The sequence below is a fragment of the Pezoporus flaviventris genome, unplaced genomic scaffold (assembly GCF_033815535.1).
Source record: "Pezoporus flaviventris isolate CSIRO_AGI_PZ_B2104156 unplaced genomic scaffold, CSIRO_AGI_Pfla_v1 ptg000063l, whole genome shotgun sequence".
Taxonomy (NCBI): Eukaryota; Metazoa; Chordata; class Aves; order Psittaciformes; family Psittacidae; genus Pezoporus; species Pezoporus flaviventris.
In genome coordinates, this window is record NW_026892611.1 from 8493484 (window position 1) to 8507500 (window position 14017).

The following is a 14017-nucleotide window of genomic DNA, read 5'->3' on the forward strand; positions in this document are numbered from 1 at the left end:
GCGGCTCCTCTGGAAGTGCACTCACACCAACCTCACCAACAGCACAAATATTTGCATTAAGGCTCCAATTGGGAAAGTAGAAATCATTTTAATGCCTTATCCATCAGCTCAGACATGACAGTTCTCCTCTTGGCAAAATATATCACAAAAAAAACAAACTCAAAACACCACTGCTGCTTAAACCTGAGTGGGTTAAGGGGGAAAATATTGGCCATGAATGGGAGTTTGAATCCACGATTCACCTAACAAACAGCCACATGGTTCTGCCTCAGAAGTAGAGCCTGCTCTAAGCAGGGTGATTTTACTCGATTCCTTCCTGTTTGTCTTTAATGGCAACCTGTAAAACACAAACACAAATGCTCAGACAAGAACTGTTACTGGGCTGGAGGTGGTTTAAACATTCCTAACAGTCTCCTGTGAGACACAGCCCCACCACAAATCAGCAGTGGAAACCTCTACCCCATCCAGAGAAATAATACTTCAAGCAAAACCACACCGTATTTACAGACTTGGTGCACTGTGACCTTGTACCAGCGCATCAGAGAACACGACACAGACATTATCCTAGTCACACCCTCCCTGGTTTTGCTAATAGCCTTTTGGGCAGATTAAGTCTCAAAAATCAGGGGCTAAATAAATACAATGGCACAGCGGAGTAAAGCAATGAAAAGTGGTCCAAAACTTCCTAAAACTGTCACAGAAAACACTTGGAAGGATGGAAAATTGTTTTCTACATTAAGATGACTGAGAGAACCGATGTTGGGCACCTAGGGAGTTACCCTCATCAGATGTGCAAATAACCCTTAAGCACAGCCAGGAGGACAGGAGCCAAATAATCATAGAATCAACCAGGCTGAAAAAGAGCTTTAAGATAACCAAAAAATGATGACCTTAAATCAAATCCAACAGGTCCCCAGCACTGCCAAGGCCACCACTGCCCCATGGCACTGAGGCCTCATCTCCACGGGGTGTGAACACTTGCAGGGACGGTGACTGCAGCCCTGCCCTGGGCAGCCTGTTCCAATGCCTGAGCACCCTCTGGGGCAGGAATTGTTCCTCAGCTCCATCTAAACCTGCCCTGGTGCAGCTTGAGGCCGTCTCCTCTTGTCCCCTCCCTTGTTCCTTGGGAGCAGAGCCCAGCCCCTCCTGGCTCCATCCTCCTGTCAGGCACTTGTAGGGACCTCTCTTCTCCAGACTGACCCCCCCCGGTCCCTCAGCCGTTCCCCATCACACTTGTGCTCCAGGCCCTGCACCAGCTCCGCTGCCCCTCTCTGGCACTGCTCCAGCACCTCAATGTCTCTCTTGTGGTGAGGGGCCCAGAGCTGAACACAGGGTTCGAGGTGCGGCATCACCAATGCCCAGTGCAGGGCGACAATCCCTGCCCTGGCCCCGCTGACACACTGGTGCCGATACAGGCGGCTTCCTGGGCACAAGCTGCTCATGCTCAGCTCCATCAATCAGCACCCACACATCCTTCCCCACGAGCAGTTTCCAGCCACTCTTCCCCTGCCTGTAGCATTGCATGGGGCAATTGTTGCAGCCCAAGTGCAGGACCCAGCCCTTTGCCTTGTGGTGCTGCACGGCAGTGATGAAGCTGTTAACCTAAACTATCAGCAGTACCCCTCCTGTTGTTTCACTCTGAACTGCAAGGAGCTCAAAGGAAACCAACGTACCCTGAACCTCTCCTCCAGGAGGGAGAGCTCGCTGATCAGATCTGTGATGGCATTGGTGAACGCCTCCTGCGGGCTGTAGTCAGGGGTGGTTTGGACACGGATGATGATCTTGTGTTCCAGCGGGTGCGGGACCTTGTACCCTGCAAACAACACTTGGGGGTCCTTCAGTAACTGCCTGGAATGGGAAAGCAGCAATGAACAACCCCACAGCACGAATGTAAGTGCTTTTTTATAGCAAAGAAACATTGAAAAAGATAATTTTCTATTAAAAGATCATAAAAAATGATCATTTTATATCAAAAGATAATTAAAAAAACATTGTTTTGTATCAAAAGATCATTGAAAACAATCATTTTGTATCAAAAGATCAATGAAAAAGTTTTATTTCAAAAGATCATTGAAAACGATCCTTTTATATTGAGACCATTGAAAAAATCATTTTCTATTAAAAGACCATAAAAAATTATCATTTTCTATCAACATATCATAAGAAATGGTTGTTTATATCAAAAGATCATTAACAAAGATCACTTTGTATCAAAAAATCATTGAAAAGCTCGTTTTCTTTTGAAAGATCACTGAACAATATAATTTTCTATTAAAATATCATTGAAAACGATCGTTTTCTATTAAGAGACCACTGAAAAGCTCATTTTCTATTAAAAGACCATAAAAAATGATCATTTTATATCAAAATATCATAAAAAATGATCGTTTATATCAAAAGATAATTGAAAAAGATCACTTTGCATCAAAAGATCATTGAAAACATCATTTTTTTATTAAAAGATCACAGGAAAAAAGTTCATTTTCTGTTAAAACACCACCGAAAAGCTCATTTTCTAGTAAAAGCTCATTGAAAACCAGTGGTTTTGAGGACTTGCCCAACACACCCCCTTCCCCCCCTAATTTCCTCACGACTTGATGATGTTCCCCAGCGTGTGGTCCTCCTTGTTGATGGTGAACAGGCAGGCGTTGGGCACCTTCGTGTCCTTGTTGATGGAGATCCTAAAGGGATACACAGGGGAGTATAAGCGCCTCAGGCAGTGGCCCTATAGGGCCTACGGGGCCTATAAGGCCTATGGGGCCTATAAGGCCTATGGGGCCGCGGGGATCGGGGGGGGAGGCCCGGGCTCCCCTTCGGGGAGCCCGGACCTCCCCCCCCGACCCCCGCGGCCCCAAAGCGATGCCGCTGCCCCGGCCACAGCCGCTCCCCGCCTCCTCCGCTCACTTCTTCTCGCCCTCGAAGAGGAGGAAGGACTCGAAGGCCGGAGGCGCGTTCATGTCGCCGCCGCCGCCGCTAGGCCCCGCCTCTTCCGCCCGCTCCCGCTGCGGCGGCAGCGCCCCCAGGCGGGCGGGAGGAGTCGGTGCTATTGGCCCGGCGTGATGATGCAGACCGGCGGCGGTGACGTCAGCGGTGACGTCACGAGCGGAGATGGCGGCAGCAGAGGTGGCGTTAGAAGGGGCAACGGTGGTGTTAGCACTTGACGTTGGTGTCACCACCAATGGCATTGATGTCAGTGCCAATGGCATTGATGTCATCACCTGGCATTGATGTCACCACCAATGGCATTGATGTCATCACCTGGCAGTGATGTCACCACCAATGGCATTGATGTCATCACCTGGCAGTGATGTCACCACCAATGGCATTGATGTCATCACCTGGCAGTGATGTCACCACCAATGGCACTGATGTCACCACCAATGGCACTGATGTCAATGCTTGGCAGTGATGTCACTGCTTGCATTGATGTCACCACCAATGGCATTGATATCACCCCTTGGCACTGGTGTCACCGCTTGGCACTGATGTCACCACCAATGGCATTGATATCAGCCCTTGGCATTGGTGTCACCACCAATGGCATTGATGTCATCACCTGGCATTGATGTCACCACCAATGGCACTGATGTCAATGCTTGGCAGTGATGTCACTGCTTGCATTGATGTCACCACCAATGGCACTGATGTCAATGCTTGGCAGTGATGTCACTGCTTGCATTGATGTCACCACCAATGGCATTGATATCACCCCTTGGCGTTGGTTTCACCACCAATGGCATTGATGTCACCACCAATGGCATTGATGTCATCGCTTGGCACTGATGTCATCCCCTGGCACTGATGTCACCACTTGGCACTGGTGTCACCACCACTTGCATTGATGTCATCGCTTGGCACTGGTGTCACGGCTTGGCATTGGTGTCACCACCGCTTACACTGATGTCACCACTTGGCATTGATGTCACCACCAATGGCATTGATGTCAGCACTGGCACTGACATCACCACCAATGCCATCAGCAGCAAAACCATGGGTTGACTCCTCCATCAGCATTCCTCAACTGGTGCCACCATGAAGGACACCAGCGGGGCCACCACTGAGGTCGTCAATGATGTCTTGAGGAGCACCGACACCCGCGATGCCATCAGGGATGGTCCCAATAGGGGCACCACCATCAGTGACACCGGCAGGGATGTGACCAGTGCCTCCACCAGCCCCATCACCACCAGCCCCATCCGTGTCCCCATCCCCATCCACCACAGAGGGCCGGGACAGGGCTGCAGGGTACAAAGAGCTTTATTGCCACCCCAAGGAGCAGGGACACGGGGTGGGGGGGGGGTCCCTCATGTCTGCAGCTGCAGCAGGGTGGGCGCAGGGGGGGCCGGGGGCTGTGCCTGGCGGTGGCAGCTCTCCAGCTCCCCCAGCACCCCAAAGAGCCGGCGCAGCCCCTCGGGCAGGGGGGCACCTGCAGGGGTGAGCACAGTGAGACCCTGCACCCCCAACAGCACAGCCCCAGATGCCCAGGGCACATCCCAACCATGACATGCCCAGCACCACCCTACCTTCTCCTTGAGGACCGTTTTGGGTGGCCTCCAGCAGCTCCCAGTACTTTTCCCTAGGGATACAGGGAGGAGAAGGATGGAACCTTAGCATTAGATGGGGGGTTTAAGGGGGGTCCCCCCGGGGTTGGGGCTCACCTGAGGGTGTCCCGCAGCCCCTGGAGGTGATGGAACAGGCGCTGAGCCTCCACCGCGGGGTCCATGGGGTCGCTCCAGTCCTGCAGGGTGACCCCATGCCGGGTCCGGTCACAGCCCGGCCCTGCGGGGCAGCAGTGTCAGGGTATGGGGGGACCCCACCAGCACCATTGCAGGGGTCCCCTCCTCGTACCCATCCTGTCCCTCTGGTGGCAACAGCTCCACTTGTCCCCGCGGAAGACGCCGGGGTGGTAGGCACGGAGCACACGGGGGTTGTTGCCGCACGCCTTGCGCAGGGCTGACAGCCACTGGTTGAGCTCATTCACGCACTGCAGTGGGTGGTTAGGGGTGAAAAGGGGGGTCCCGTGCTGTGACACCCCCCATGCGCGCCCCCCATCTCCATCCCACCTTGCACTGCAGGTAAGCCGTCTCCTGCTGCCCGCCCGCATCCACGTAAACCACCTGCATGACGTGGGAGCTCCCGAAGCTCTTCTCTTCCACCTTCTCTGCCGCAAGGATGTCGGGCAGGGCGATGGCACCACTCTGCTGATGGAGGGGACACACACAGGGGGTCAGTGCCACCTCGCTGCCCCCCCACCGCCCCCCAGGACCCCCCTACCTCGGCTCCAGGGCTCTTGCTGAAGCTGAGGCTCTCCCCAGTGAGGCAGAAGTGGAGCTTCTTGGATGCAGCGCTCAGCAGCGGCCCCTTGCCCCGTGTCTTGTGCACAAAGAGCAGCCCCTCCTTCAGCACCGCGCTGGGGGGGGGCAGCGGCCGCCCCTCACCTTCCTCCTCCTCGTCCTCCATCTCCACCAACCGGGTGATGAAGTCCTTCATCCGGGCGATGCCCTGCTGCAGGGTGGGCAGCAACGGGGCCAACCACGGCTCCTTGGCCCGCCCGGCTGCTGGCTCCATGTTGCCCACCATCTGGATGGCCTGGAGACCCCCGGGATGGCAGCGTCACCGGCGGCACGCACAGCACTTCCCAATGGGAAGCAGGGCAACAGTACCACCCCCCTCCGTGTGCCCCCCATCCCACCTTGGCCAGCAGCAGCAGCGTGCGGCTGGTGCGAGCATCAGCGTGAGCATCCCGCAGGTGGAACAGCTTAGGGGTCATGATGGCCGGAGAGAAGAAGCGGAGGCAAAGGAAGCTGGTGACGGCCACGAACTTGATGTGCTGCAGCCAACAAGGTTGGGGGGGGGGGGGGGTCTGTCCCAGCACAGGACAGCCCCGGCAGCACATGGACCGTTGAGGGACATGGAGTCATGGAATGGTTTGGGATGAAGGGACCTTAAAGCTCATCCAGCTCCAGCCCCTGTCATGGACAGGGACACCTTCCACTAGAGCAGCTTGCTCCAAGCCCCATCCAACCTGGCCTTGAACACTGACAGGGATGGGGCAGCCACAGCTAACCCTGACTTCTTCCTTATATCCAACCTAATCCCCCCATCTCAGTTTGAACCCGTCACCCCTTGTCCTATCATTACAGTCCCTGATGAAGAGCCCCTCCCCAGCACCATTGTAGCCCCCCTTCAGATCCTTGCTATTTGGTCCAGCACAGCCCCACTGTCCCCCTTGCGCCTCATCCCTGGGGGGCTGCCCCATGCCCAATAGGGACCCCATCAACCAGAGCTGGGGACTGCCCCTGTTCAACCCCAGCCCAACCTGGTGCTGTGGGAAGCGCTCCCCGACGCGCTGGAAGAGCAGCCGGAATGCAGCACGGATAACGGGGGGACACGTGGGAGCCGACCTGACGATGGCATCCAGCAGCTCCTCCAGGTAGGACTGGAGGTGCTGGCGGCCCTGCTCGATCACTTCGCCCTCCGTCTGCACCCGGTGCAGCCCCGAGCACCTGCGGGCACCGCCATTGTCACCACCCCATGGCCAGGGTCCCCCCCTGCCCCATGGCCCCATGCACCCCTTACCCAACATCTTTGGTCTCCACCTTGCCGGGGTCCAGCTCCACGTGCTTCTTCTCCTCGAACACGCGGTTGACGGTGGGGCCCAGCACAGCGTGCAGGTACGGCAGCCCCGTCACCTGCAGAGGGACCACGCAGTGATGCTGATGGGGGGGCACGGCCACAGGTTTGGCACCACCACCTCCACAGTCCCCGGTAAGGGTGAGCCAGGGGATGATCTCCAACCTCCCACACAGAGAACAGGCACAGCCCCACCAGCCCTCCCAGCAGCACTGGGAGCTGGCCCCAGTGGGGACAGCCCAGAGCCAGGTTTCAGGCACTGTGGCACCTTGAGGAAGGACTCCATCGACTTGGAAGCCAGGGAGTTGCTCCGGAACAAAGTGTTGGGCTCGCCTGCAAAACAGGAGAGGGTCTGCGGCCTGGGGGACAGCCACAGGTCACCCCCCAAGGCAGCTACAACATGGGGTTACTTCTATGGGCTGCGTCTTCCAGCCCCTGCCGTTTCCATGGGGATTCCCTAACCCCAGACCACTTGCTCTTCCACCAACCTCAGCCCAGGAGCTGTTTGGGATGGACCCAAGGGATGCCCCCCCCCCGGAGTACATGAACCTCAACCAGCACCCCCAAAAATCACCACGCTGAGGTTTTGCAGCCCCAGGAGATGGTTGGAAGCCTCAAGATCCGCTTCCTGCTCCCGCCTTACAGGGCTTGGCCAGCTCCAACTCGAAGAGCAGGTCCAGGAGCTCCTTGGCCAGCCCTTGGCCCAGGAAGAGTTTGACCAAGCTGATGGCGACCTCCTGCCGGCACTCGGCTGTGGTGGTTTCATCCAGGAGGGTGACCAGATGCACTTGGCCATCCTGGTGGGGACAGGCACCGCGATGCCATGGGCAGGGGCACACCGGAGCTGGGGGACACCGGGTGCTTTGCATGGACCCTCACCTGGAGCCCCGACTTCACCTCCTGGCACAGGAGCTGGACCAGCGGCCGGTAGCAGTGCGAGGGCAGCACCGTCTCGTCCCGCAGCCTCACCTGCAGCTGCAGCGAGCCCAGGCTGCCTCGGCGCCTGCAGGGGCACGGGGTGGAGGGAGGGATGGGCAGGTAGGTAGGTAAATACATAGGTAGGTGGGTAGATAGACAGGTGGGTAAATGGGTAGATACATAGGTGGGTGGGTAGGTAGATAGATAGGTGGGTAGATGGGTAGATAGGTGGGTAGATGGGTAGATAGATAGGTGGGTAGATGGGTAGATACATAGGTGGGTAGATGGGTAGATAGATAGGTGGGTAGATGGGTAGATACATAGATAGGTGGGTAGATGGGTAGATAGATAGGTGGGTAGATGGGTAGATACATAGATAGGTGGGTAGATACATAGATAGGTGGGTAGATGGGTAGATAGATAGGTGGGTAGATGGGTAGATACATAGATAGGTGGGTAGATGGGTAGATAGATAGGTGGGTAGATGGGTAGATAGATAGATAGGTGGGTGGGTAGACGGGTGGGTAGATGGGTGGGTGGGTAGACGGGTAGGTGAATAGACGGGCAGGTGAGTAGATGGGTAGGTGGGTAGATGGGTGGGTGGGTAGATGGGTGGGTAGATGAGTAGATACATAGATAGGTGGGTGGATGGGTAGATAGATAGGTGGGTAGATACATAGATAGGTGGGTAGATAGATAGGTGGGTAGATACATAGATAGGTGGGTAGATACATAGATAGGTGGGTGGGTAGATGGGTAGATAGATAGGTGAGTAGATGGGTAGATAGATAGGTGGGTGGGTAGACACATAGGTGTAGATTGGTAGATAGATAGATAGGTGAGTAGGTGGGTAGGTGGATAGGTAGATAGATACAAAGGTAGCTGGGTAGGTAGGCAGGCTGAAGTACTTCACCAAGCAGGACATGGCCCAACAGCCCAGGGCACACAGGTGGGGCTGCCCTGCGCTTGCCCCCATCCCAGACCACAGCACACCCAGGAGCTGCCCTCCAAAGCGATACTGCTGCCCAGAACAGCCCCTCCTCACCCCCCCCGAGCACCGGGAGCACCCCAGCACCCCTGTGCCCACACTCACCCGTCCTCCCTCGCCTTGGATGCATCCGGCTGCAGCCTGAACCAGCCTTCATCCTGCCCGGCCTCCGCCAGCCCCTGCACCCCGAACACCACCTGCAGCAGCAGCAGCACCCGCAGCTCTGAGCGCACGCACCGGGCAGGGATGGGTCCCTGTCACTGGGTGGGCAGTGGGGATGGGCTCGGGGCTCACCTTGCCCAGGAAGTCGTTCTTGCCCACCAGGTCCCAGTCCCACACCTCCACGCACAGCTTCTCCCCGGCGGGCTCGGCCAGCTCGAACTCGAAGGTCTCGTTCCAGCGCGGGTAGCAGGACCTCTTCACCACCTGCAAACGCAATGGCTTCATCCCCATCCCCATCCCACAACCCTCGGGAAGGCCGGGGCTTCCCAGTGGGATGGTTTCAATGGTGAGAGTACTCACCGTGCTCTCCTGTGTCTTCCCATTGTAGCGCAAGCGGACAAAAGGGTCGGAGGCACCATTCCGGTCCTTCCTGGCCAAATCCCTGCCAAGAAGAGGGGGAATTTAACAGCAACTTCACTATGGGTACCCACTGTCCTCCTCAGTTCCCCAGCATCATGAGGCAATGGAACGGGTTGCCCAAAGAAGCTGTGGCTGCCCCATCCCTGGCAGGTTGGACACAGGGGCTTGGAGCAAGCTGCTCTAGTGGAAGGGGTCCCTGCCCTTGGCAAGGGCTGGAGCTGGATGAGCTTTAAGGTCCCTTCCAACCCAAACCATTCCATGATTCTATCTGCAGATGCACACCCTACAGATGAGGTGGATCCTGCCCCAGGGTCCCCATTGGGTAGAGGATGCTCTGCACCCAAGGGCGGGTACCTGAGAACACCCTGATTCCAATGGGGAAACCGAGTCACGGACACATCCCCACTGCACACACGGACCCTGTCCCCGTCCCCTCCTCACCTGGCCTCCAGCACAGCGCAGCGCAGCCGCCGGCCCGGGCCCCCCACCACCTCCACCCGCAGGTGGATCTCCCCCTGCACCTCCTCATCGGGGTCCACCTCGCTGAGGCTCATCCAGCCGCTGTATCCTGCGGGAAAGGGATCATGTGGGATCACTGAGGGGACCCTGGGGTCCTGCTCATCACAGGGGTGGGAGACGGGTCTCTACTGATCCCCCATCACCTTACCCTTGGGGTGCTCCGCCAGCATGTCCCGGGTGATGCAGACCTTCCCAATAACATCATCGCGGCTGGAGAACCAAAGCCAGGAGCAGGACATGGTGTGGGATCAGGAATGGAATGGAGACACCTCAGTGAGTCTGTCCCCATGGAGCACCTCTGCCACCCTTTGCTGCCAGCTGTGAAAACAACTTCACCCCTTTGTGTCCCAAAGCCAAAGCCAGCATGGCCGGGTGTGGATTCTCTGGTGTCTACAACGGGGTTGAGCACGCAGGCAGGCAGCCAAAGCCACCAACGTCCCACAGCCAACCTGCCCTTACCTGAGCGCATCCTCATCCATGACATAGATGGAGATGCTGTGAAAGGTGGGCTGGAGGTGCACCTCGTATTCCTCCCCCCAGAACGGGGACAGCGTCTTCCACACTGTGGCAGTCCTGTGGGGCAGGTGGCACCACTGATGGAGGGGATTGGGGTTCCTCACTGAGGTGACCCCCACTTCCCCAGCCCTATGAGCTGCCCAGGACACAGAGCTGGGGGCAGCACCCACAGATCTGATCCCTCAGGTGGGGCAGGGGATGGCTCCCTGTCACTGTTCTGTGGCTGTGGGCTGGCATGACATGGGACAAGGCTGTGAGCTGTGTCTGCAGTTTATTCATAGACTCATAGAATCATTTAGAGGAAAAGACCTCTAAGATCATCAAGTCCAACTGTGAACCCAGCACTGCCAAGTTCACCACTAAACCATGCCCTTAAGCACCATATCTGCATTGAGGAATAATAATAATCAGTTATATTATTATAATACTAATATTAATAATAATATAATAGTAATAAAATAAAATAATAGTCATCATGATGATGATGATAATAATAGGCCTGCAGCAGGGTGGCTGGAAGAACCCACAGGAGCAGTGTGTGCCAGCCCATCTGAGGACCAGTCAGGGCCATGGAGCCACTCACCTGATGATGGCCTCATCATCGATCTTCACGATGCAGTACGGGTCACTGCTCCCTGTGCTGGAAGGACAGGACACGGCTCTGTCAGGGCCACCAGCCATGGCCCTGGCCCTGGCCCCACACCCCAACCCCATGGGGCTTGCACGGTGATGGGCAACCAAAGCCTTCAGCCCTTGCAAACCACCCTGCAGATAGATGGGGGGCCTCACAAGTGCCCCTTGCATGGACTGTGGGGTGATGGGGTACAGAGGCACCCCAAAGGCAAAGGCTTCAGCAGGTGGATTTGGCCAGAGCTGCAGCACGTGGTGCCCCTGCTTTGCTCCCAGCCCATAGAACACATCCCTGAGCGTGTCCGGCCACCGCATCCCGCTGGCAGCCAGCAGAGGCTTTCCTCTGCCAGACGGGAAGGCCAAGAACAAACAAACCCACCCTTTCCCTGAAGCGGCTCCAGAAACCCGCAGCCCCATTGAACACACTTGGAGAGAGGCCACGGCAGCCCCAGGTTACACCCGGAACCCTGACACCTCTGTAAGGATGAGGACATCCCCAGGGATGCAGAGGGTGCAAAGGGCAGGCAGCGCGTGCTGTTGGCAGCCACCACGATGCTCTGACCCCACTTCCTCCCTGGGGACATCATGAACCATCGCTCCTGAGCGCTGCTGCTGAAAGAGAAATCACTGCTTTACAGCTTATTGCCCCAGAGCATCAGAAACGAGGTGACTGGGCTGCAGGCAGGGACCGCAAGCACAGAGTGATGTCCCCATCCCAAAACCAGGGAGGCTGAGAGCCAACTGCTGGGGGGGGGGGAATTAAAGGAATTTAAGGTATTGAAAGGGTTTGGGGTACTTTGTGCCCTCCCACACACGGGTGCAGGGAGGTTCTTTGTGCTGTGCATCCCGGGTACCACACTAGCATCTCCATCCCCAGGCAGCTCCATCATCTTGGTCCACGCATGATGCAGGCAGGTTGCCAAGAGCAGCTGTGCTCCAGCCACCCTCTGCAGAGGATTTTAATGAGAGCAGGGGATGAGGCGTCGTTAACTCGAGCCTGTCGCTGACATTTCCTGCCTTATGCAAACCATGGGGCGGGCAAGGAGCAGGCAGGCAGAAAGGGAACATCTGCCTGCCCGAGCCTTGCCCAGCAACACAGGGCAGGCTTCAGATGGGAGCTGCTTGATGCTGACAGCAGGAAAGCCTTGTCCCTAACACGAGGGTGCTCCAGCACATGGGCTGCTCCATGTCGTGTGGGACGGGGGTGCCATGAGCCATGTGGAAAGGGGAAGGCTGGGCTTTAGAAAGAGGAAATGAAGATTGAAGTTTAAAGCTTCACAGTACAGTATGAATAAGGGGGGGAAGGGAAGAAACGTGTGTGTGATCCCCGCTGCCATCCACCCCAGCACTGGGGGCTGAGGATTGAATCTGTGGTTAAGCATCCACTGGTGCAGTGGTGCTGCTTTGTCCGGCCCTTGGGAATGGGGGGCAATAAAATACAATCAGATCGGGTTATTTCCCTTGCTTGCTTTCCTGCAACGGAGATGCAGGGAAAGGATTGTGAAGCACTCAGCTGGGAGGGAGCTGATGCTCCCACCGCATCCTGGGGGGGATGACACAGAGGCAGAACGCACCCAGGGCTGAGCCGGAGCTGCTGTAGTGAGCCGGAGCTGCTGTAGCTCTTCCCTCCTGCCCAGATTCTGGCACTGGAGTTTGGCAGCAGCAGGAGCAGGTTTCCTGCCTCTTTATGGGCAGTTCCATGGTTTCATGGCTGCACGGCACAGGGCAGGCGCTGGCGTGGAACGCAAAACCAACCAGCAGCCCTTTGGTAGCAGGGGGAGATGGGAGACCCATGGGCACAGCCAGTGGGGAGCGTGGCACTGAGCCCCACCGCAGTCACAGGGATGCTGCTGGTGGTGGTGGCACAGCTCCTTGGAGCAGGGACAGTCACAAATCACAGCAACAGCACCCAAATCCTGCCCTTGCGGCTCCCTGTGCTGAGCCCTGCAGGAGCTGGGGGGGGGTCCCACAAGGGTTTGGGGGTGCCCCATGACCCACGGGAGCTTCCGACCTGCAAACACGCGCAGAGGGATTCCCGCTGGGAAAGCAGCGGTGATCCCAAAGGCGGTGCCAGGACGGAGCCAAGGAGCCGGCTCCCATCGGCGGGGAGGGGGACGGCGGCCAAGGTCAGGCGGCAGCGGGTGATCCTGCCCGGATCCAGCGCTCGGGTTTCCCTCTCCCTGCCCAAAGCCACGTCCCAGAGGCACCGGTCCGGAAAGCTCCGCTCAGGGCGTTATTGCACAGCGGCAACAGGCTCCTAAACCCCATAACGCCCTCTAAAGCGGAGCCTGCCCGCAGGGAGCTGCGCCAAAGGGATTTAAAAACCAGGCTCTGACACACGGGATTTAAAAAAAGAAAGGAAATAAAACAAAAGTCATGTTTCGTTCCTTGTTTATCCTCTTTTTCCATGACGGCTGCAGGGATTTTTGCTGCTTTTCCGGGAGCCCTGACCCTGCCCGGCTGCTGAGTGCTCCTCAACAGCCTCCTGTTGTCTTGATCTGCCCCTCAATCCCACCCCAACACTGTGCCCACATCCTACCACATAAGGGTCAGAGTGATGCGGATAATGCTGGGATACGTGGAGGGAAAGCCGGACCCAAGGGGCTACCAGCAGATCCCCCCCGGACCACAGCCAGGCTTCAGCCAGGGGGAGGAATGGAGCCAAGGTCCTCCCAACTCCATTTGGGATCCCTGCAAAGGACCCAACTGCAGGTAGTGGGGTGCGTGGTGGGGACAGCCCTGCCCCAGGGCAGCACAAGGGGAGCCCCCCAAAGAGGCAGTGCTGCTTGGGGTACCCTAAAGCACTGCTTGGGACACCACACACAGCACTGGGTGCTCCTGGGAAGGGACCTCAAAGCCACCCCAGAGGGCACCTCCAAATCAGGGGGGACATCACAGCGCTCCTGAAGTGCCCCAAAGCACTGCTGGGGGCACACAAAGCTATCCTAGGCAGAGCCCCCAATGCAAAGCAGCCCCAAAGCCACCCCGAGGAGAAACCCCATTGCTGTGTGAACACCCCAAAGCCGTCCTAGAGACCCCCCAGAGCACAATCACTGCTGTGGGGACCCGCAGCCATTCTGAAGAAGCCCCCAAAGCAGGGGGGACCCCACAAAGCCACCCTGGGGGGGGGGGGGTAAACCCCGATGCACTGCTGGGGGGCAACTCTGAGGGTGCTCCCAAAGCACAGGGACCTGTTGCGGGGACGCCCCGCGGCAGGAGGGGTCCCTCCAG

General features: G+C 57.2%; 2 protein-coding genes across 3 annotated transcripts in view; both read right to left on the bottom strand.

The window, feature by feature from the left end:
- Positions 1 to 68: 68 nt before the first annotated feature.
- POLR2J (RNA polymerase II subunit J) lies at positions 69 to 3009 on the bottom strand. The gene is made up of 4 exons (XM_061470447.1): positions 2905 to 3009; positions 2592 to 2681; positions 1674 to 1848; positions 69 to 337 (listed from the first exon to the last, which is right to left on the bottom strand). Exons 1-4 carry the CDS (start codon positions 2955 to 2957, stop codon positions 302 to 304), a joined length of 354 nt encoding a protein of 117 aa, XP_061326431.1. The 5' UTR covers positions 2958 to 3009; the 3' UTR covers positions 69 to 301.
- A 1287-nt stretch (positions 3010 to 4296) lies between these two features.
- Positions 4297 to 14017, bottom strand: part of LOC133278021 (ras GTPase-activating protein 4-like) — a 9904-nt gene continuing 183 nt past the window's right edge. Inside the window, exons 2-20 of one of the 2 annotated variants that reach the window (XM_061470418.1) lie at positions 10740 to 10796; positions 10100 to 10213; positions 9789 to 9850; positions 9563 to 9689; positions 9062 to 9143; positions 8834 to 8965; positions 8645 to 8736; positions 7513 to 7636; positions 7277 to 7430; positions 6902 to 6966; positions 6580 to 6692; positions 6320 to 6506; positions 5693 to 5830; positions 5275 to 5589; positions 5064 to 5198; positions 4849 to 4984; positions 4659 to 4779; positions 4524 to 4576; positions 4297 to 4426 (exon numbers count right to left, since the gene is read on the bottom strand). In XM_061470418.1, the coding sequence (XP_061326402.1) occupies positions 4305 to 4426; positions 4524 to 4576; positions 4659 to 4779; positions 4849 to 4984; positions 5064 to 5198; positions 5275 to 5589; positions 5693 to 5830; positions 6320 to 6506; positions 6580 to 6692; positions 6902 to 6966; positions 7277 to 7430; positions 7513 to 7636; positions 8645 to 8736; positions 8834 to 8965; positions 9062 to 9143; positions 9563 to 9689; positions 9789 to 9850; positions 10100 to 10213; positions 10740 to 10796 (2329 nt within the window). In that variant the 3' untranslated portion in view covers positions 4297 to 4304. Of the gene's footprint in view, positions 4427 to 4523; positions 4577 to 4658; positions 4780 to 4848; positions 4985 to 5063; positions 5202 to 5274; positions 5590 to 5692; positions 5831 to 6319; positions 6507 to 6579; positions 6693 to 6901; positions 6967 to 7276; positions 7431 to 7512; positions 7637 to 8644; positions 8737 to 8833; positions 8966 to 9061; positions 9144 to 9562; positions 9690 to 9788; positions 9851 to 10099; positions 10214 to 10739; positions 10797 to 14017 lie in introns of both variants that reach the window. The other variant, XM_061470417.1, reaches the window with a different exon arrangement.